At 39.6% G+C, this 23,835-nt stretch overlaps 2 protein-coding genes across 6 annotated transcripts in view; one reads left to right on the top strand and one right to left on the bottom strand.

Annotated features, from left to right (window-relative positions):
* LOC137615243 (excitatory amino acid transporter 3-like) overlaps positions 1-23,835 on the top strand; it is a 1,014,688-nt gene that overhangs the window by 365,727 nt on the left and 625,126 nt on the right. The window lies entirely within an intron of this gene.
* The window catches only part of LOC137615238 (uncharacterized), a 56,204-nt gene continuing 32,393 nt past the window's right edge, over positions 25-23,835 (bottom strand). For 2 of the 5 annotated variants that reach the window (XM_068344945.1, XM_068344944.1), the window contains exons 3-4: positions 6,702-7,139; positions 25-3,781 (exon numbers count right to left, since the gene is read on the bottom strand). In XM_068344945.1, the coding sequence (XP_068201046.1) occupies positions 1,179-3,781; positions 6,702-6,948 (2,850 nt within the window). In that variant the 5' untranslated portion in view covers positions 6,949-7,139 and the 3' untranslated portion in view covers positions 25-1,178. Of the gene's footprint in view, positions 3,782-6,701; positions 7,140-13,315; positions 13,575-13,599; positions 13,655-23,835 lie in introns of those variants that run through there. The other 3 variants (XM_068344946.1, XM_068344947.1, XM_068344943.1) reach the window with 3 other exon arrangements.

Genomic DNA, 23,835 nt, shown 5'->3' with positions numbered 1-23,835 from the left:
AAAAAAGCAATTACGATTTTAGTCATTCCATTCCTAATAATCTATAAGGAAAGTTCATGATATTAACGGCTATAAATTAGTTTTTATTTTTTATTAGATAATCTATTGTATCAAAAGTAATGGTTTTTAATGATTTTGAAATAAGTATTTTTGCCCTTGTTTTTTGTAAACATTGTTCTGGCACGCAGTTTTGAATCTCATTGTTGTATATATTAACTTTCCATATGTGAAAAAAAAAACATTGCATCACTGTTCAATGACAGTTGGTTGGGATGGTACTCGAAATTCATCATTGAAGTAATTAATCCTTCTTGATTTCCTTTGTTACTAAAGTATCGTGGCTTTTAACTTAGATTTTATTAGCCCACTTCATTAATATCTTGGTCAAATGCTGTTTTTTTTATGCTATGATGTCCTCCTTGTTAAAGACTTCTGAAAAAAAAAAAGAATATGCTTTATCTGCTTCAGTAGAGATCCTTCTTCCGAAAGGAAATTGGTCTTGATGTAGAATGTCAGTCGAACATTGCAGATCATCATTAAGCAATTAAATAGTTCGTTTATAACCATTAGTAAAGTACGATTATTATGAGTGTTTAAAATGTTATTACTTGAGTAATTCTATTCACCATTTTCCTTGAATTTTGGTCTCTTCCTTTAGGATTCTCATTTGACTGTTTTCTGTCTTGCTGAAGAATCTCTTGGCGTCTACTTGAATGGTAATTGTCCTTTGTTTGCTAAATATTGTAATACTCTCTGATCCTTTTTAGGAGAGCCATCTTCTGTGTCTAGAGTAGTTGTACTGTTCTGTATTTCCTCTAATCTCATTGGAATTGTAACCCATTTCTCCCAATTTTAATACAACTTTATGCGCAACTGGTTCCTCATGGACGGCCTCTCTCTTTTCTAAGTCATGATTAGTGATCTCGGGATGGTTGTTTAGTGGAATCCCCTGAGCCGTATGCTCATATGTTAAGGTGCACCTATTTTAAGTATCTTCCTTGTCCAACAGAAGACCTTCAGTATTATTTCCTAAATCTTTTCAAATTCCATGATTATCTATTTTAATTTACTCAATGATACCTAATGCTTCCATTGCATTTATTACTTCATCCTCTGCAGACTGTGCAGTAAGGTTTTGTGCCCATTCAATGCTCAGTGGCTTTTCCTCTGGAATAGTGTCAATAAGGTTTTTTTATAGTTAATTTCCTGGGTATGATTTGTCTTTCAATATCTTGTAGACGAAAGTCGTCACCTGTGTCTAAAGTAGTTGTGCTGCTCTGTATCTCCTCTAACTTCGTTGGAATTGTACCTTCTGTTTCTCCCAACTTTAGTACAACCTTATTTGCAACTGGTTCCTCATGGATGACCTGTCTCGTTTCTAAGGCATGGTTAGTGATTTCGGGATGGTTGTTTTGCGGAAGGCCCTGAACCATTTGCTCATTTGTTGGGGTGCTCTCATTTTGAGTATCTTTCTTGTTCAATAGAAAACCTTCATTATTATTTCCTAAATCTTTTCCAATTCTATGATTATCTTTTTCAGTTTGCTCGTTGATATTTAATGCTGCCATTGCGTCTATCACTTCATCCTCTGCAGACTGCTCGGTAAGGTTTTGTGCCTGTTCAGTGCTCAGTGGTTTTTCCTCAGTAGTGGGGCCAATAAGGTTGCTTTGACAGTTCATGTCTATTTTTGTTATAGTTAATTTCCTTGGTATGATTTGTCTTTCAAAATCTTGTAGACGAAAGTCATCACCTGTGTCTAAAGTAGTTGTGCTGTTCTGTATCTCCTCTAACTTCGTTGGAATTGTACCTTCTGTTTCTCCCAATTTTAGTACAACCTTATTTGCAACTGGTTCCTCATGGATGACCTGTCTCGTTTCTAAGGCATGGTTAGTGATTTCGGGATGGTTGTTTTGCGGAAGGCCCTGAACCATTTGCTCATTTGTTGGGGTGCTCTCATTTTGAGTATCTTTCTTGTTCAACAGAAAACCTTCATTATTATTTCCTAAATCTTTTCCAATTCTATGATTATCTTTTTCAGTTTGCTCGTTGATATTTAATGCTGCCATTGCGTCTATCACTTCATCCTCTGCAGACTGCTCGGTAAGGTTTTGTGCCTGTTCAGAGCTCAGTGGTTTTTCCTCAGGAGTAGGGCCAATAAGGTTGCTTTGAGAGTTCGTGTCCATTTTTGTTATAGATTTTTTCCTTGGTATGATTTGTCTTTCAAAATCTTGTAGACGGGAGTCTTCATCTGTGTCTAAAGTAGTTGTGCTGTTCTGTATCTCCTCTAACTTCGTTGGAATTGTACCTTCTGTTTCTCCCAATTTTAGTACAACCTTATTTGCAACTGGTTCCTCATGGATGACCTGTCTCGTTTCTAAGGCATGGTTAGTGATTTCGGGATGGTTGTTTTGCGGAAGGCCCTGAACCATTTGCTCATTTGTTGGGGTGCTCTCATTTTGAGTATCTTTCTTGTTCAACAGAAAACCTTCATTATTATTTCCTAAATCTTTTCCAATTCTCTGATTATCTTTTTCAGTTTGCTCGTTGATATTTAATGCTGCCATTGCGTCTATCACTTCATCCTCTGCAGACTGCTCGGTAAGGTTTTGTGCCTGTTCAGAGCTCAGTGGTTTTTCCTCAGGAGTAGGGCCAATAAGGTTGCTTTGAGAGTTCGTGTCCAATTTTGTTATAGATTTTTTCCTTGGTATGATTTGTCTTTCAAAATCTTGTAGACGGGAGTCGTCGTGTGTGTCTAGAGTAGTTGTGCTGTTCTGTATCTCCTCTAACTTCGTTGGAATTGTACCTTCTGTTTCTTCCAATTTTAGTACAACCTTATTCACAACTGGTTCCTCATGGATGACCTGTCTCTTTTCTAATGCATGGTTAGTGATTTCGGGATGGTTCTTTTGCGGAAGGCCCTGAACCATTTGCTTATTTGTTGGGGTGCTCTCATTTTGAGTATCTTTCTTGTTCAATGGAAAACCTTCAGTATTATTTCCTAAATCTTTAACAATTCCATGATTATCATTTTCAATTTGCTTGTCCGTACTTAATGCAGCCATTGCGTCTATTACTTCATCCTCTGCAGACTGCTCATCAAGGTTATTTGCCTGTTCAATGTTCAGTGGTTTTTCCTCTGGAATAGGGTCAATAAGGTTGTTTTGATAGTTCATGTCTATTTTTGTTATAGACAATTTCCTTGATTTGATTTGGATTTCAAAATCTTGAAAATGGGAGTCATCATCTGTCTGTGTTGTTTTGTTTTTAGTTTCTGAGTCTTGGATCTCATTTACGTGCTCAGAAATATTTACGGAGTTTTTCTCTTTCTCTGGCTCAGGTTTGTTATTGTCTTCAGTGATTCCGTCATCCTCTGGTTCAAATTTGCTACTATCTTCAGTGATTTTACGCTCATATTCATTCTTTTGACCTTGCCCTTTATTGTATAATTGTGAAATGCCTTCAAAAGATGAAAGTTTTATAGAATCTGTGTTGTTTCCAGTTGATCTTTCATTAGGATCTTGATTCAAAAGATGATCATATACATACTCTGTATCATCATCTTTCTTATTCTTATCCTTCATGGTGTGGAAATAACCCTTCTTCTTCCAGAAGCAGTATCCTCCAGTTGCAGCTGCTACCACAAGGAGTATTACGATTATTGTTACTGTTACTGTTGTTATTCCTGTTTTTAGCTCTGGCGTCCTAGGTGACGTAGTTGGTGAAAGATCAATAAATGTCACTGTTTCTGGTCGATTTGGTTGGTCGTGGATATTTGACTGTCCTGTAAAGAAAGATGAAGTCAAATCTTACCCTGTCCTTAGAAAGTGCATGTTTTGACACATTTTCATTATTATTATCATAATTACAAGCCAATGTTCAAACTTAGTTTGAGAAGCAGAATACTACAAGCAGCCCATTATAGAAATTAAAGAATCTAGAGTAATGGACTTCATTAAAATATCTCTACAGCTACAAAGTTCTTCACTTAATCTTAAATATGCTCGTAAATATTTGTTCGTGGGTTTAGTTTTGTTATTTTCATGCCGTTGCTGTGAACATTTATACAATAGTGGAAATTTTATGTTTTGACAACTGGGATAAACTTCATGACTGTTGTGAGCTGTCTTTTATGCTTATGGATGCATATGTCTTGTGAATGCTGGTGAGTGCGAAGTGTTATATTTAAACTTAATGCAAAAAATCAATGCAAGTTGATTTTTCACTGAGTTTGTCAATGTTCACTTGCTACTTCCACGCTCCACTCTCACAAAGGAGTTGGCTCAGTAATCCCTCAATCCATATTAAATTCTGTCTCCTAGGTATTCGTTGTCTCATCAACGCCTTTTATAGAGATTATGCTACACTTTTTTAAAGGTCGCTCGTGAATGCCAGTGGCAGAGAAAAGTGACAATGTCTTGGAGACAGGGCAATGCCCTAGAGACTGATCAGTACTTAAACCACGTGTCCACCCAAGCTAGGACCAGGGAGGGCCAGGCAGTTCGTCCCTTGTTATCTTATTCAATTCTTTCATTCCACTACCATCCATTTAAACTGATAATAAAGATCTTTAAGGTTAAGAAATTCTATTTTTACATACTAACTTACATTTTACACTGTATTGATATCTTCCATTTAATATCATGACCTTGTATCAATTGCTGTAGCTTTCATTTTCGAACTTTCCAAATACAAAGGCTTAAAAAAATTATCATTCTCTTTAGCTTTCAATTGCTTCTACCTACCAATTCTATATCATATGTTGGCATAAACCAGTCCATTTTTTCTGCATACTTTGTCTCTTCCAGTTTCTTTTCACTATTCATCACCAACTTCGTATCAAATAGAAATAGACATTCCATACTTCATTCACAGCCTGTTTTCACAACCCACAACTTATCAAATCTAATGATAGTGCCTTTATCCTTTGCTTATCTCCATGCCCAATAGTGTAACAAATTCTTAGAAATCATGACCTGCCTGTCTCAATCCCTTCTCAATGCTAGTTTTTTTTTTTCTTTTTGGGGTCCCAAACCGGCTTTTATACCTAACAAGCCACTTTCTTGCCTTCATACACTGATACATGCTTTGGTAATTGTTTTGCCATAAGGATTTTTAGATCACTCCATAAATTATGCTCTTACACAACTGAATCTTGACAAATACTTCATCGATGCATCTTCCCTTTGATAAATCTGAATTTTGCCATACATTGCCAGTTAAAATCCCAGCAGACCTCTTTCCTTATTAATATTTGTTGCCACTGTTGTCTCTTGAAATCCTCTGAACTTCGGGCGCCTTTTATTTCTCTACCATTATAATAACCCTCTTTTTTTCCACAGACCAGGTTTTTTTTTAAGAATTTCTCCAGGTGTGGATTTCATCTCACTACCTTTGTATTTATTTCTTTTCTCATTTGCTTTTACTTCTTTGTTTCCTCCTGCTACCTATGGGAATTTATTCTTCAAGTATACATATATGAAAATATACCCATGGGAACAGGTGTGTAGATAGCCTTCAGAATAATGCCCCTTAGCCATAAGCTCTCTTGTACAGTATGAGAAAGCCAGGAAGTAAAAGCATAATTATTATAAACCTTACTGTGGTGTCTATTCGAGTGTGTGACCACATCAAGCGAAATAGTCAAGTATTGGATATGGGTGATGCCCCCTTGATATGCTATACAACGTCAAACTTTCAAAGATCGTTGTGGTGTGGCCGGTACAGATATTATACATTTCAAATTTTGTTGTATGGTAATCACATTAGTGTTAAGGAGTCCATTGAAATAGGTTTAATTTCTTGAAATGTAGGGCTTTGATTTTAACAGATGTTATGAATTTATCTTACTTCATCTATTAATGGTTAAAAAACTAAGTTTCATTACTAAAAATGTAGATGTGGCATATTTTTTTGCCTGTCAATGCCAGAGCTAAGTTTAAGGATCCTATTCTTTGTATTGGGATTCAAAAGTTTGTGGTCAACGTCATTAAAGGCTACCCACTCTTGATCACTAATTATGATAACAATGGACAATCGAAGAGATTCCCACAAACAATATTTTTATTTTGTCCAAGAAATTTATCTTTGTATGTATATTATTATAAGCGTGGTTTACTAATTAATGGTCTTAATATTTTATAAAGTAAATGTTATATCAGAGTTTTTTTTGTGTGCATACGCTTTGAAGAAAGTTGATAATTTATATATAGATGAAAAATAAATAAGCAACCTTTTTGTTTTCCTTCATATTGTGCCAATATCTTATACTGCAATATTTAATTCAACCATTAATACAAAGACTGATAAAAGAAAGTATATATAAAGAATGGTATATAGGAAGGCGTACATAGAATCTGGAATAAGAATAAAGGAATAAGTAAATGGGTGTATTCAAGAAGCAAACCTTTTCCCTTGATTCCTGAGGTCTTAAGCAAATCTTCCCAATAATGATTATCTCTACAGGAAGCATTTAAAGGACATTGCCTATAAATGTAACAACTTGACATTTTCTGCCTGCCCCAACCTGGTGATCTTAGAAAGTTTGACAGAGTATAGTGGGCTAGCAGTGCTCTTACAAACACACAAGTTAACAGTTTGTGTTTTTCTAGCAACACCGTTTTTTGTTGTCCTTTATTTTCTGTTTTTTCCGCACAGATACTAAGAATTGGTGGATTTTTAGTTTGTATCAGAAAATATATTACCATGTCGTTTGCAGTTCATCGTCACATTGATGTACTGATTTGCTAGCACATGAGCGTAGACGAACTTAAATGGCTCTGCATCTACCTGGATGAACGTTCTTTCTAAGACCTTGTCCACTGAAACATGCAAAAAACCATTTAAACGTTCCAGAGTGATAGTAGTCCATTTAACAAACATGTCTCTTGTGTGTCGTGTTATATTCTGCGTCTCGTTTTGATGACCTGATTTCCAGTTCATCAGGGTCATGTCTATAGCATGACCCTTCTTCTCTATTTGGAGGTAGCCTATGGGATGTTTGTCTTCAGAATTAAATCCTAGCGCGAACTTGCTCCAGTTCCGATTTCCAGTCTGCAGCGTTACTTCAAAGGTACCCTGGAATTCTTGGATGGTAGAGCAGTCCTCGTCATCTGGCTTTCCAAGGAGAAAGGTTTTACATTCTGCAAAGAAAGTAACCATTAGTTTGGTGCATTTGATAGTGTATAAGTGAATTTGAGAGGTTTTAGAAATTCCGAGTCTTATTGATGGAAAACTGTAATAAAGATGGGCACTTAAAAGTTCATCTCTATTATGTAGATATGTTTTGTTGACCCTAGTTATTCCTTATTTAGACATGGGTAAGACGAGGTCTCAAGCTTTACGTTAATAGGTTTTGACAAAAATACTTCTTAAAGATATAGGTATTTTGTGAAAAAGTAGACTTTATTGATGTTTTATTTAAAGACCTTATAAGTAAATTATTGGTGTGAAAGTAATCTTTTGTGTGTAAAATCAATTTGCATAAACACAAACCATGGAGATTTGGAACACAATTTCCTTTCCAACATGTGATTCCTTAATATTCTCGAGCAGATGAATCGAACGATTTCAATTCAAAATTTACATTTTTTTTCCTATGGATTCTACCTACAACAACCCTCCCTCCCCTGAATATGCTGACTCGCCCCCGACACTGTTGACGACCTCTGGCAATTCATTTAAAGAAAATCCCGTTGACGACTTAGGAACTATAAAGGACTGTTCTTTGAATATTCGTTAAAAGGGTAATTTGGGCTACACAGGAAAATTGAAAATCTTGCATGTTGCCAAAATTCCATTGGAAGCCAATTATGATTTGCTACATAAGATATTTGAATGCTACTAATTAATAAAAGAAATTAGAATGAAACTTCAAGATGATAGATGGGATTCTTGGTTATCATTTAACTGTCATGAGGAAGTATTCAATGCAAGCTGTAACATTTTGAATATTAAAGTAGGTAATATGAGTATTAAGGGTGCTCTGTGTGATGGGGTACCTAAAGATCTGGATGTCTACAGACCAGCAGACTGGATTGATAAAGACACAGAAATAGTTATGCCATCCCAAAGAAAGCCAAAACCACCAATGTTGGTTGTTCCTCAATCTATCGGGGGTACAGAAAATTATTTTAAGATCTGCAAAATTCTTCGGAGGAAGGTAGGAACGATTTCACCTGGAGTGGAGATATATCTCGATTTGGTAAGAAAATTTACTTGGTAAATGCCAAATCATACACACAAGGTTATTTTGTCCAAATTAAAGACAGACAATGTTGATGTAAAATTGGACATCTAACCCCCATCTAAACTTTAGCTATGGTACAGGAGTTGTTTTCAATAGGGATCTATATGAATTTACGGAAGAGGAGATATTGGCTGTGTCCATTATCAGTGTGGAAAGTACATAAAGTACCTTGACCATCAATGATTATCCTTACTTTCCAGGATGCTGATGTACCTTTCCTCATTGACATAGAAAATGAAAGGATTAGAGTTCCACCTTTTTAGCAGGGGTTGTTTTCAATAGAGATCTATATGTATTTATGGAAGAGGAGATATTGGCTATGTGTCCATTATCAGTGTGGAAAGTACATACAGTACCTGGACCATCAATGATTATCCTTACTCTCTAGGATACTGATGTACCTTTTCTCATTGACATAGAAAATGAAAGGATTAGAGTTCGACCTTTTTAGCACAAGCCACTGCAATGTTTTAATTGCTTTAGATTTGGGCATCCTTCCAAAGTTTGTGAGAATGATAAAATTTGTACCACTTGCTCCAATCTTTACCATGGAGAATGTATTCTTGAGGCAAGGTCCTTGAACTGCAGCTCTAATCATAAATCTAATGATAGGAGCAGCCAGTTATATAAGTTAAAAGAAGCTGCCCTTTATAAATCAATTATCGGACATATAAGCGCTGTGCATGCCAAGAGATTATTAAATAAATCAACTACTTAGGCAAAGACATGAAAAAGGGTAGAAAAAGTTCCTCAGGAGTCATCTAACCTATCTACTACTGTAGGTAGTTCTCGAAAAAGAAATTCACCATCTATTGATAAAGTGCTGCATAATAAGGCAAGAATATCTCCTAAAGATTTACCATAGTTTATTAACAATAAGACCTTTATCCCCCATTACAAAGGATAGTACTAATAGTCCATTTGCCACCCATATGATTTCCATTGTGGACCTATGAATCTTCTATAGAACCAGGTATTATGGTATATTTGTAATGCCATGGTGTTAGTGAAGTATTTCAACTGGGTTGTTCTCTTGACAAGTTTGGGCAAATGCTGAAATATGCAAATTTTGGCTGCCATTATATAAAATTCTATTTTGTTCACTATCTCTAGAAACTGGCAAGATAACGTGTCAAATGTAATGTCTATACTCATGTTTCCATGATCAGAGATAAATATAATGACAAAAACAGGTGTAAAATGTGTAGTTTTACTTGTGCAGACCTTTTGAGAAAAATATTCAAATCTTATAGAAGTAAATGAAATTTGAACATATTGCAAATGGTTCTTTCAAGTTAAAAGGTAATGCTTATGTTCATACTCTATACTGTCTAGATAAAAACCTTCACATAGGTGTTGCAAGTGACACTGGGAACCTGGTACTACATCATCTCGAATCATGTACGTATCTGTGCTACAACTAACTAATATGATATGTAAAAACGTGTAACACTGGAAACGTTGACACACATCCGGATATATCTCTTGAATGAAAAAATGCATCCCAGCCAATGTGACTATCATTCTAATTCAGGACATTGATAAAGCATGCAAACAAGTCAAAAGTTAACATTTTATGCAAACCTAGCTCAAAACAATTAAGCTAATCAGTGTCTGACTCATCCTCAGAATAGTCACTGTCCTTTTCATTTGCTTGATCACTGGCTGTGAATGGGTTATGACATCCGTCTGTGCCTCCACACATACAGTAAATAGTGCAGGGTAACTGGGTCCTTTGACAAAAGCAGGCTGTAGAGCTGCAGGCCTTGCCCTTTGCTTTGCAACCACAACTGAGGACATCAATTAGGCCTGGAAGAGCTGGAGGATTAGCAGCTAATGTGGGTGTTGGGACTCCATCCTTCACCTGCCATCCGAACTTACTGATGTCCACTGTTGGAAGGCCTTGTAGATCAGCTGCTTTCTATAATATCATTTGGAGATGTGCCTGCTGTACATGGAGCAGAAGGTTGGCGTCTGTAGGAGGCAGGGCCATGATACGCATTCGTTTCCCTTTCTTTTTTTGTATACATCCTGTAGCGAGCTGCATTCATTGAGGTCTCTGATGGTTGGCCATATAATGCTGTAAAGAACTGTTGGCCTATTTGCAAAAGGTCATTTTCTGAGGCATCTATGTCACTCAGTATCTCAGACAATCCAGGGAAGTTTCCTACCTGCAGGGTATTGAGGTCACTGACTTTTCCTTCGTTAAATGGATTGAACACTGTGTCTCAACCACGTAGCGCATACAGTCCTAACAGCTACAAACACTTAGGACCAAGTTTCTCACTGGTTTTATTGATGTCTACAATGTCTCCATTCCAACGTTCCTCCTGAACTTTACATGCATGGTGCAGTTGAATTTTCCAAACCCAGTAAACCAGCAGTATCATCACTTAGGATTCTGATTACTCTGTTACAATCAGCTGCCTTCAAGAAGTATGTTATCATTGTGACATCAGCTTCATCATGTAAAAAACAACTGTCTTTTTGACTTTTTACCGTTACTTTATCTCCCGTGTTGAAAAAGGATAGTACTCTAGACAGCTGCCTTTTGTTGTGTTTGTTCTTCATAATGACGTCTGTATTTGGGAGTGGACTACTGATAGTCAGGTTGTAGTTGGTGCTACCTTCGCCACCACGTCGCATTCTCTCATGGTCTCTGGCTGATAGATAATGATACTTGTCAAAGACTAGAATCTTGACACTATCAGGAGGGTAGAGTGAAAGACGGTGCTTAGTACTCTCAACAAGGATAGATGCATCAGCACTATGAGGCCATGCAATTTGATAAAGCAGCTGCTGTGCATCTACAATAATGGTATTTGGAGCCATTGGGTTTTGCTGTAGCACACCAAGACGTCTGGCAAGTACAGCTTTGTTGCCCTTACGCAAACAGCCATACTCATCAGTGAGTGAGTAAGGGACAGCACACAACTCATACTGAAAGATGATTTCTAACTGCAGCTGATGCTGTTGACCAACCATAAGCAGTCGGAGAAATATGGCCTCCATGTCAAAGACAGTTTTGTTACCAACCATGATTCCATGCTTTAGCTGTTCTATTGTCTTGATGGGGCTGGAAAGTTTTGCGTGGAATCCAGATGGCAGAAGTAAGGCAACATTCGTTCCAAGCATAATTGTTGAAACAACCAGTCTCCCTCCCTCTCTGCACAAAGAAACTGATGTACAAGGAGGGTTGGTTCTACAAGAGTATCTACCCATTGCTTGCCTGTTGAATGCTGCTATGCTTTTTCTATATGTGCAGATATTTCATCAAATGTTTTTTCACCATCCTGAAGATGATGTTGCAGCAGGACAACTGTCACCATGCAAAATGTTCTCATAGCCCTTACCCATGCCTTTCCACTCGTAATTCCTGTCAGATGTCCAAATGTTGCTCCAACAAGAACATCAAGACCTGATCCTTTCATTAGAGTCCCGATGCATCCCAAGAAAGACATGATCATGTGCATTGCTCCTGGACGAAATATAACATCTCTGAACCTGTCTGGTTCCCACCACTTGATCTGTTGGGCCACCATGTACAGCTGCATGTCTATCGATAGGTTGGCATAATCCATTCCCTGTTCAGTCAGTGACTTCATGTAGATGAGTGATGTAAGCATTGTATCGGGATGAGAGGGTGGTGAATCTGTAAGATGGCCAATTAGATACTCTGTGGCAGCTCTGGGTGAAGGCGGATCTTGCTCTCTGGCAACCTTATTAGCCACTGGGCATCTCTCTGCTGAGCAGACTTGAGGCTCTTCTCCCTGGCACATACATCCCTGTATGGGATTTCTGTTGTTATTGAGACAACTGGAGGGTTAGGTTCTTTTGGCCCTGTGTAATGCTGGAGTACAATAGGCTGGGTGATGCTGAGAGATTGTGCCACTGTTTTGCGCAGGCGAGGAACACTAAGGTTCATGACTCCGATCTCAACACTTCCCCTCTCAATAATGCCAGCAGGATTCATTTGAAACCCATGAGCCATAACATGTGTCTCTCGACGCTCATTTGGAGTTTAGGCCTGGAGGTCAAAATTATCAAACCAACCAAACACTGGACCCACTCTCCGAGTCATGCCCATAGCCTGATGAAGTAGAGTGCTGTTGTCTCCCACAAATTTTGCAGCTGACTTTAAGAAGCGTATTACCTCATCATATGAAACTGTAAAGCCATTTTCATGCAAGAGCTTGATTATTTCAGAACTTCAATACTTGTGATGCACCTTCACGGCTAGACCAAGTGTTATTTGGTTTCTAGTTCCTGTAATGTGACTCTGTACAGCTTGTCTGAGACTTGGAGATTTCTGAGGTACCTGGCCATTCGACACCAGTTCTGAAATCATCTTAAGCAATGTGACGCTTGTCTGCTTGTGTGTATTGTTGTAGGTAGAGCGTGCAAGATCGTAAACTGCTTTATTATACTGCACAGATCTTGCTTCATGTTTGATTGGCCTAATCACTGCATCAATACTGTCTTCATCTGCTGAATCTGCTTTGAGTATCTTCAAAGTCTTACCCACAAAATGTCTAAACTCTACAACTGAGGCACAGCCTTCCATGAGCATAACCACAATATCATCTTATAAATAGCTTATAAGTTTTGTAAACATCTGCTGGTGAGACAGAAGACCCCCAAGACCACAGTATGTATCATGTAGTTCAATAGACGCCCACATGCGTAGATGTTGATTGGCATACATATCATCAATTACCATCTTTAGTGTATCATCATCTATTACAATGGGAGGGGTTGACAAATCAGTGTATTTTGGAATGATCACAAATTCATCATAACACCTTTTGTGGTACTACGCATCAGCAGCAGGTAAATCAGCAAGAACCCCTTTGATGTGGATTTCAACCTGTCTGCCCCATTCATCATTTTTCTGTTCACACACATCTAAAAGTACATCTTTAAAGAGGAAAGTCCAGGGCGATCCTTAGTCTCACATTTCATAACTCGTTCCCATCTGTCTGGGTGTTTTCGGTCTTTTGGAACACAATATTTGCCACAGATCAAGCAATATTTTAGGAAGTGAAAGGTGGGAAGCTGAGACCTTCTTACCGTGGAGGTACTTGGCTCTTCACTCTGAGAAGTTGAAAACCTTGTTTTCTTTTCTTGGATAAATATTTTGCCACGTTTTGCTTAGAGGTGTATGTACAATAACATGTTTTATGACATTTAACAGTTGCATTATTTCTAGACGACTCTAGAATGGCTTGCAACATCACATGGAAATTATCATCTCTCTCTTTACTGCGCTGGATCATAGTATTGATGCCTTGGATCTTAAAAGTTTGAAGGGTTCCCTCCATATGACAGGATGGTATCAGACAGGATTCACTTGCCATCTGAGAAGAAAGTGCCACCACTAGATTAACATGCAGGAACAACTTCATGCCAGTGTGGGATTCCTGTAAATAGATAACTTTATATTAGTATTCAAGGACAAAATGATGATTCTACATTGGTACACAGTGTGAAAACATTAATTTTAGAAACAAAATGGAGAGTCGCAGTAAACTAAAATATAACTGTCAGCTGATTAAAAGGTTTTATTGTAGTTATCACAGACTAGCTAAAGGTGCTACAAATAAAGATATAGAATTATATCACCTTTTACTTCAAGTTCGAGCATTTTGTTTCTATCAATCACATGTTATCCTTATTTATTTGTACTGTCATAGATTGGTAGTGTCTACGCAACAATTGAGAAATGCCCATCCCTTTGGAGCAATATCACTCATTTGCTTGGTAACCTCTGGTCATATACTGTTCCTGCAGAAGGCTAATCATTAATAGAGCTGCCTTGACGATTAGTACTATATTTCCGTTAAAAATAATCGAAGTATGCATGTTACTGCCTTCTCTGAAATGATGCCACGTATCTAGGCCATATCTTTTACAATACAAATGAGCCCTACACCTAAATTCTGGCAACCCATTTTACATTAGGGCAAAATGTATACCTACCACAACATATTCAGTGGGTTTATGATATTCCTTAACCTTAAAAACATAGGTATAGACACCAAATTCTTCATGTTATCATATATAGAACCAAAGATATAACAGAAAATAGATTTTTCAATAATGGGAGCCATAATTTGCATATAACACAAATTGCCCAAGGTTGTTATGAGGACAACCAACTTAAAAAACCTTAAAAATCCGTAAGGATTGCAAATCCATCAAGAAACCTTGTATTATAGAACATTCATAGGTTACCCATTTTGGCAAATGGACTATAACCTCTCCCAGGCCAATTCCTTGCCTGATTTAATGGCGATTCCCCTTGAAACTTAGTTACCAGGTGCACCTGTATTGGGGAAGATACAAAAACCTGGTAGCTCACCACCTATTAATCAGAAAAGAGAGAGACCCCCATCTCTCTCACTCCCTTCCATAAGAAATATTAGAGTTATGACATTAAATAAATATGTTTTGTCTGTTGATGTTTCTGATCAACCAGAAGATAATTTAAATAAATCAGAAATTCAAGTTGTTGAGGTCCACCATCCCCCTCACAATTAGATCAAAAGGACAAAATGAAAATCACAAACACAAAACCCAATTTATCAAGATCCTTTTTACCAAAACCACTGGGAAATAGTGTTAGATCAAAAATTGTTAATGGGAAGACTTCATCTCAAAGTTCTTCCAAGAAATAAACCATAGTTTTTTCCTCCATTTTGCAATGGAATTGTCAGTGTTTAAGGGCCAAATATGAAGAACTTAAACTCTTGATTCACGAGCATTCCCCCATAATTGTATGTCTACAGGAGAGCAAGCTTGATGCTAATACACCCTTGTCCTCGCGAATATATCAGCTATAGGACACCATATGATCATCAAGTAGGAAGCCATGGCCAGTCTTATATACGTTCGTCGAGATGTTCCTCAAATATCTTTGTCTATCCGTACACCTCTGCAGGCAGTGGTTTTACAGATTGATATAGGGAGAAAATATACATTTTGCTCACTGTACTTGCCTCCAAATGATAACATCGTATGATAATTTAGTAGAGATGATTCAACAACTCTCTCAACCTTTTCTTTTAATTGAAGATTTGATTGGCAGACATCCTTTATGGGGTGATGTTTTAGCAAATGCTAAGGGCAATATTATATCATATATTGTGGAAAATTAGGAGATTGGACTCTTTAATACAGGAGAGCCCACCCACTTCCATGTTCAGACAGGTACCTTGTCATGCATTGACCTTTCAATTGCAAGCTCTAACTGCCTCCTTGATTTTGATAGGTGGACATAAGATGATTGGCATACTAGTGATCATGCACCATTCATTATAAACACCAACAATGGTCCACCTTTACAAAGATCGCCACAATTGAATCTCGACAAGGCGGACTGGGTTAAATTTCCTTAGCTAAGTAAAATAGAGGGGAGTGCAGAGCAGTTTGAAAGTATTGATGATGCCATAGACCTACTGAATGGAACTCTCCATACAGCAGGAATCAATTCTATTACCAAAACCACAGGGTTATTCAAACGGCAACCAGTCCCGTAGTATTCTTCAAAATTAAATGGCTTGCACAGAGTCACCAGTAAATCTCATGACTAGATTGCATAGACGCTGTACTGAGGAAAATTTGATAACATACAAAAAGTGTAGAGCACAGTTCCATAGTGCCATGAAAGAAGCTAGGCGCCAATCTAGGGTATCCTTTGTTTCCTCAGTCAACACTAGAACACCACCATCTTCTGTATGGAGGAAGCTAAAAGAAGATTGCAAGCAAATTTAGCCCAAATCCACCAATAGTGTCGAAGGTGAACGGTCAGTATGTGATTGAAGCAAATGATGTTAGAGATGCCCTGTCTGATAATTTTTCAAATGTATCATGCAAGTGTGAAGGAGCTCCTGGTCACCAGTATAGGAACATTGAAGAAAAGAAAATTTCAAATTTTGCAACAGGAAGAAAATTTGATTCCGCACTTGCTACTTGTATCGATACAGCCCCTGGACCCGAAGGAATTCCATATGCAGTGATTAAACAAGTACCTTTTGATACAAAGTTATTTATTTTAAGCATTATTAATGGAATATGGCATGATCATAGTTATCCAAATGTTTGGGAACTAGCCATTATTTTAGCCTTCTTTAAAACCTAATAAAGACATTTTTTTAACAGCAAACTATCGACCAATTGCATTGACATCTAGTTTATGTAAGATCATGTAGAAGATGGTCAATGCAAGACTCATGTGGTACTTTGAAAAGAAGGGTATTTTATCACCTATTCAGTGCATATTTAGAAAAATTAACTCAACGACTGATGTGTTGATATGACTTTAGTCTTCTATTTGTTAAGCCCTTGCTTCCAAATAGCACCCCTTTTTTTTTTTTTTTTTTTTTTTTTAGTACCATAGGAAAAGGCATATGGTACTACATGGAGATATTTTATACTTAAAACCATTCATAATTTGGGATTACAAAGAGAGCTACCACTGTTTATTCAATCATTTCTTTCATGTAGTTTTTCAAGTGAGAGTTGGGGAAACTGAGAGTAAATGTCAGGAAGAGGGAGTTCCTCAGGGTAGTGAGCTGAGTGTAACCCTGTTTGCACTAGCAATTAATGGGATATCGTCAAGTCATTTCCTGGGATGTTCTCTCAACATTATTTGTGGATGATCTCTCCATATCATTTCCTGGAGCTAGAATGCGAATTGTTGAGAGAAAACTACAACTCTCAATTGAAAAAATTATCCAGTGGGCTAATATAAATGGATTTAAGTTCTCAACAAGTAAAACTGTTGTTGTCCATTTCTGTCGTATTTGGAGAGTACATCAAGACCCCGATATATACATCAAAGGTCAATGGATCCTACGTGTAAGTGAAGCTAAATTTTTAGGCTTGATATTTGATTGTAGGCTTACACGGGTTTCTCACTTAAAATCATTAAAAGATAAATGTTTTGAGGCTCTAAATCTTTTAAAAGTATTGTCCCATCCATCATAGGAGCCAGACCACAATACTATTTTAAAATTATTCAAGGCCCGGATCTTTTCAAAAATTAGTTATGGGTGTGAAATACACTTATCAGCCACCCCAAACCAGTTAAAGATATTAGATTCAATACATCATGCTAGTATTAGATTGTCAACAGGAGCGTTTAGAACTTCACCTATCCCAAGTCTCCTTGTTGATGCTGGAGAATTACCTTTAGACCTTTACCGAAAGTCTTCTATCGTTCGGTATTGGTTGAGGTTGCAAAGACTTCATATTTCTTTAGCCCATCCGACTGCAAGCCTTATAAGCACACATCATACTGTGAGTTGCACCCAAAATCTCCTCAACCTTATGATTTTCGGGTTAAACAATTAATAAACAGTCTTGATATAATTAGAAGTAAGGTGCTTCCATTTAAGGAATAATCAACTCCTCCATGGAAATTACCAGAGGTATCTTTTTGTAAATAACTTATTGGAGTTGAAAAGAATAGGACTGACTCATAATCCAGGTCTTTTTCTTTGGGCTCGGCCAAGTCGTCATGAAGGAAAGTTCCCTTAGGTAGCTTTCTAAGGGATATTTGCTACAGTGATACTCCTAGAGAATTAACCATAGGTCTCCAGAATTCTAACTTCTGGCGCGAGTATCCTTAATATATCTTTAAGGATATCTCATAAAATCAGGGGATGTATTTTTTTATATGACACATAGCTGTTTTCATCCCGAATAGATTTAACTCTTTGAGGGGGAAGAGTGGCGAATGAAAGGGTAGCCGTATCAAGGTACTCGGTGGACCCCCTCCCCGTATTACTACGGCCCATCATTCCTTTCAACTTTAGCATTTAAGCTACGTGCGCTCCCACGTTTCTCTCGGTGTTGTTACTGTTTATTGGAATATTATCATTCAATCCCCAGCATCTTCATCCTCTGGAAAGTTGAGTATTTAATCTTTCCTGTTTATAATTTTTAGCTCCCTTCTCACAGTTGAATTTGTATAATTTAAGTGTGTTAAGTGGAGCACAGCCAACTCCAAAGGCGGCCATTTTGAGACTGCTGTTGCACGCCATAAAGGCAATTATTTAGTTAGTAGTGCGACGCTCCTGGTATTTAGCTATTAAGAAACTTTTAGCTAGTTAGGCAAATTATACTAGTGAAGATTGCATACATGTAATATTTCCTCTTCCCATATGTAACGTTACTTTCGTATGCCTAACCCGTTCTGTATACGTTAGTAATGTAAATCCCATTGTTTAACCTCTTTTATCGTTTCCTATTAATTTGGTCGGGGATAAATATCCCCTAGAATTTATGGGTATAATTCGATACGTTTCTCTTTGAGAGGAAAGAGGACAAACCCTTTCTCCCCCCTGAACGCCGCCATCCCAAGCGGCAACCCTATCTTTCGTCATTGCCACCGAATAGTTAACTCCGGCTTGACTTAGATAGCCTTTTACCGTCGATCTTATTTGCCGCCGACTATTCCAGCTTCGAAGTATGATGGTAACTCAGGGTGCATTGTCTTGCAGCGGACAATGTCGCCGACAGGGAAATCGTGATTCCTCTGCCGCCCATGACGTTGTCGGCATGGGAAGCTATGCTTCCTTAGTTTACAACCGAAAGTAGGCGGCATACCTGCCGCCGCCTTTCTCCCTTGTAGACTATAAGATATGTCTTATAGCCGACATTGTCGCCAACAGAGGAACTCTTATTTCTCTGCCAACCACGACGGCGTCGGCACAGGAAGCTATGCTTCCTTAGTTTACTGCCGAAAGTAGACGGCATGCCTGCCGCCGCCTTTCTCCCCTGCAAACTATAAGACCCTTTTCCCTCCCCCCCTCTGTCCTTTAGTGTCGGCCTAGCCGTCACAGTATTCTTTTGGCCGGTATTCCACAATCATCCCGGCTTGCCGGGTTGACTAAGTTGCCGGCCGGGACCCTACATGCGGCGGTTAGGTTGCCGCCTCGGCCAACTCCCCCTTATGACCTTCCTTCACCGGAAGCGAATTCCCTGGGGGAAAAGACTGAGCCGGCCCTGACGGCTGCTGGTGGGAAACCCATTATACTGTTAAGAATTCTTCAGTCCTCTCTTGGACTGCCATCCACAGACCTTGCAACCGGCAGTACAGCCGGCGACTAAAGTTGTGGCTTGATGGAAGCTAGAATCAGATGCATTCCTCCCCTTCCATTAGAACTCTCATTCTGGCAAGGAGACTGTAGGCGGGAGTAGCCCTCCTACACTTCCAATTATTGTGCTAAACCATAATAATTGGAAATCCTCCTTTCCATTCTTTCTCTTTCTATCAGTTACGGCACTAGCCTAACCCCTGTAGTATACCTGTAAAACTACAGTATACAACAATACAGTAGCCAGTATAACTACAGTATATAACAAGTGAGCAAGTCCTGAACGCGGACATGGTCCTCGTAGAGGACATACCTCCGCCAAGGTGAACTTGACCTTCACGTGACCTTGACCTTCAGGTGACCTTGACCTTCACGTGACCTTGACCTTCACGTGACCTTGACCTTCAAGTGACCTGCTTGACTTTTGACCTTCAAGTGATCTTTGTTCATTTGCCACTGATACTTAATATGACATTGATATAATGCACCAATATGACCTTGACCTTTGACCTTTATAAATTTGAACATCACCCATGGGTTGCGCCTGGACTAGGACTTCCCTGTTGGCTTATGCAAAAGTCAGTGCTTTATTTCTGTCTCTTGATATGGCCACTTATGTCATAGTGACACCAGTGACCCCTGTGACCTTGACCTTGGGGTGACCTTGACCAAAATTTAATCAGTTCTTCCATACACATTGGGGAACTACTTGGCCAAGTTTGAAGTGATTCCGTGTAGAAATGTGGCCTCTACGTTGTCCACAGACAGACAGACAAACAAACAAACAAACAAACCGAACCGAAAACATAACCTCCTGGCGGAGGTAACAAAACAGTAGTTAGAAAACTATAGTATATAACAATACAGTAGTTGGTTTAACTACAGTATACAGTAATACAGTAGTACAAGTATTTCTAACATACTCTGTGTATACTTTTGCAGTCTATTGTTGTGACCGCATAACATGCTGAGGTTGAAGTATTCCCTCAACACTCTGGTGAATCCTGTGATTATCGGAACACTCATGAAACACTGTTCAGTATTAATATTTTACAGGTGAAGGAGTTAGTATAAATATTCACTAGCTCTGGCTCTACGTATGAGAGTTATTCCACTCTGTATTTTCCCTTATAAGGAATTTAAATATTAATATTGATGGAGGTCTCAGCGATAGCCTGTAAGAGGAAACACAGATATGTATCTTTCCTATTTCCTTTCTAGCTTACTATCCTAAGCTATTAAATATAATAGTAAGTATTACTATTTTTAAGTATACATTATATCAATGATATAAACAACTGAATACTCATTTCACCCTTTTCTCCCTTACAGGAGGAGCCAATGGTGAAGTGTACAGTTGTGTTCTGCAACTACAAGAGGAAGGCCTTTTGTGGGCATACGATGTGTAGATCTCATGCCCCCTGCTACATCGTATCTGGATCCCTGAGGTACTGGGACCCGAAGGGTTGCTCCAACTGCTCGACCTTGCTGACCGACGGCTTTGGAGAAGATAACTCTGGCACCACGGTGTCAAGGGATACAGCAAGGGAAACCCTTCGAAGGTGAGTAAGAGGCTTCCAGAAGAACTCTCCGGGACCTTACCTACTTAACGAATCTCTAAAGTGCCTTCTGTTCCCTAATGGTCAATCCAGTATGGTTGTGCCCCAGGTACAGGTCCAGCCTCCCTTCATCCAACGGACAGTGGACGCGGACTTCAACAAGGTACTGCAAGGCATTGACATCCATCAAGAACGGATGTTGGAGGTGTCCACTGACATCGAACAGGACCTACTGCTGAAGGCCCTGAAGAAGAGGTGGTTCAACCACCCACGGAGGAAGAAGGATCCGTTTTGACGGTGACTGAGGACCCTCAGTTCACTGTGTCGGCATATCAACCTATGCCGTCAACCTCTTCAGCCCCAACTCCCCAACTGGATATACAGGTCGACAGGAATGAAGCGCTCCTAGACTCGATCCAGCAGACATTGGCAGTGACAGTAGGAGAATAAGCAAGATCTCAAAGAGATGAAGAGAGAGGTACATGAAGGGAAACGCCCTGGCTCTTCCAGGGGCTCTGCTAAGCCCCTTAGAGTATCTGACCTCCCTCACTGCTCCGAAACCAACCCCTGGAGGTATACAGAGCACATGCCCATGAGGAATGGGAAGCTTTGTATCTCCGAGAAGTTGGAGGCCAAACCCCTTGAAGATCTTCATTTTGGGCCCAGCTTTTCAGAGTACCCAGATTGCTACGTGAGACTGCGAGATGAATCTGCATCCCGCGAGGAGACTATACTGGAGGAAGTCATTGTCTTCGAACATGACAAGGCACAAGCCATCCTTACCAAGACCCTGAAAGGAGCCGGATATACCAACTCCAAAGTCTCAGCATTGAGCAAGAAGCACCCAACCTTCATTGCTCCTTCCTCCAGAGCCTTCCCCTTTTCGGGGAAAGCCCTAGACTGTGTCAGGAGAGCAGTCAAAGAGGGCAAACCCTGCCCAATTCTAGAGGAATGCAAACCATTATCTCTAGCTATGCCCACTTGCGAGGAGAAGTGGAAAGAGGTACATCTAACCTTCTCCGTCTCGAAGTTGGATCCGGAGATAGCAGGCCAGCAGTTTAATGAGAACCTTCCAAAGTTGCCAGACCATCTTTTGAGAAGGGAACGGGAGACGAAAGAAAGACTTGCCGCCTCCCTGTCTCATCAGAACTGCTTGGAAATGTGTGCAGGCCTAAATAACGCCCCAGACATGCTTTGTCAGGTCAAGAAGGACCTGTAGAGAGCATGTGTATGTCGAAGCAACGGTGAAACACGAACCCAGAAAACTGATTTCATCATATATTTGGGGCAAAAACCTTTTTCCACAGGAAGTGGTCCAAGAAGTCATTGCCAAAGCCACCATGGAGAATAGGAACCTTCTCCAAAAGTGGGGCATGTCCTCAAAGTGGAAATCTCCATCAGACTGAGGTCCCCAGCCTAAGAACAAAAAGGCAAGAAGACCACGTAGACCTGCACAACTTCCAGCCGTGACCATGACCACGGTGCCTCAAATGGTAGCCCAGCGGCAAGCCACCTTCCAGATGGTAGCCCAGTCACCTGTGTTTAATCCAGGCTTTGAAAGGCACTCAACCACCTATCGGCCCTTCAAAGGTAAGGGCCCAAAAAGTGGATCCTCCGAAACCCTCCAAAGGGTGGAGGATAAACAATGAAAGGTTCCTGGTAGGAGGTAGACTTTTCCACTTTCGGGATCTTTGGACCTTTGATCCTTGAGTCCACAGCCAAATCACGAATGGACTTGGTTGGAAATGGAACAAAAATCCACCCCACTTTTCCAGAATTCTTCCAACACTCCACCCCCTTGTTGGAAGAATATATCTCAGAACTCTTGAACAAGAAGGTAATAAGAAAAGTGAAGTCCATTAAATTCTAGGGAAGCCTGTTTTGTGTTCCCAAGAATGACTCGGACAAACCCAGAGTCATTCTAGACTTGTCTCCACCCAACAAGTTCATCGAGAACAAGAAGTTCTGGATGCTTACATTGCAACACATAAGGACCCTTTTACCAAAAGGGGCGTACACAGTCTCAATAGACCTGGCAGATGCTTACTAGCACCTAACAGTCAGTTGCCCCCTCTCCTCCTGCCTGGGTTTCAGGCTACAGAAGGCAAAATATGTCTTCACTGCCGTGCCCTTTGGACTAAACATAGCCCCAAGGGTATTCACAAAGCTAGCGGACACAATCGTCCAGCAACTACGCTCCGAAGGAGTACAAGTAGTAGCATTCCTGGACGATTGGCTGGTGCGGATAGCATCCAAGACTAGTTGTCTGCAAGTGGCCGGAAAGGTGATCCAGTTCCTGGAACACCTGGGCTTCAAGATCAATCGTAAGAAGTCTCGCCTTTCTCCAGCTCAGAAGTCTCAATGGTTAGGAATCCATTGGAACTTGCAGTCACACCACCCCTCCATTCCATTAAAGAAGAGGAGAGAAATAGCGGCATCTGTCAAGAGACTAATCAAACACAATAGGATTTTAAGATGCCAACAGGAAAGAGTATCGGGCTCTCTCCAGTTCGCAGTAGTGACAGACCCGATGCTAAAAACACAGCTAAAGGATGCGTCAGGAGTCTGGAGAAGATGCGCATCAAACGCTCGACTCCCCAGATGCTGAAGACTTAATGAGGATGGGGGGCTTTGGGATTAGCAGCTGGGCTCTAATGAACAGTGAGAACTACTTTCCCACTGGACCTCGGTGCCCAGCTGTCGATCCAACTATATCAGTCCGCACTTTCTCTTTTACTTTTGGTTATTTCTTTTTTTCTCCCATCTCTTCCTTTTCAGATCGATATTGTTGACGACTTTGCATGTTCGATTATTACTTTGGCTGCTGCTTTGGATTTGGCACAGTGTGGGATGGACGGCATTCCATCTCAACCTGTACCAATTTAGATGCCATCACCCTCTGACAGACCCCATTGGGTGCAAACCAAGT

Source organism: Palaemon carinicauda, chromosome 21, assembly GCF_036898095.1.
Source record: "Palaemon carinicauda isolate YSFRI2023 chromosome 21, ASM3689809v2, whole genome shotgun sequence".
Classification (NCBI taxonomy): Eukaryota; Metazoa; Arthropoda; class Malacostraca; order Decapoda; family Palaemonidae; genus Palaemon; species Palaemon carinicauda.
The sequence above is the reverse complement of the archived record's forward strand: the minus strand, read 5'-3'. Positions and strand labels throughout refer to the sequence as shown.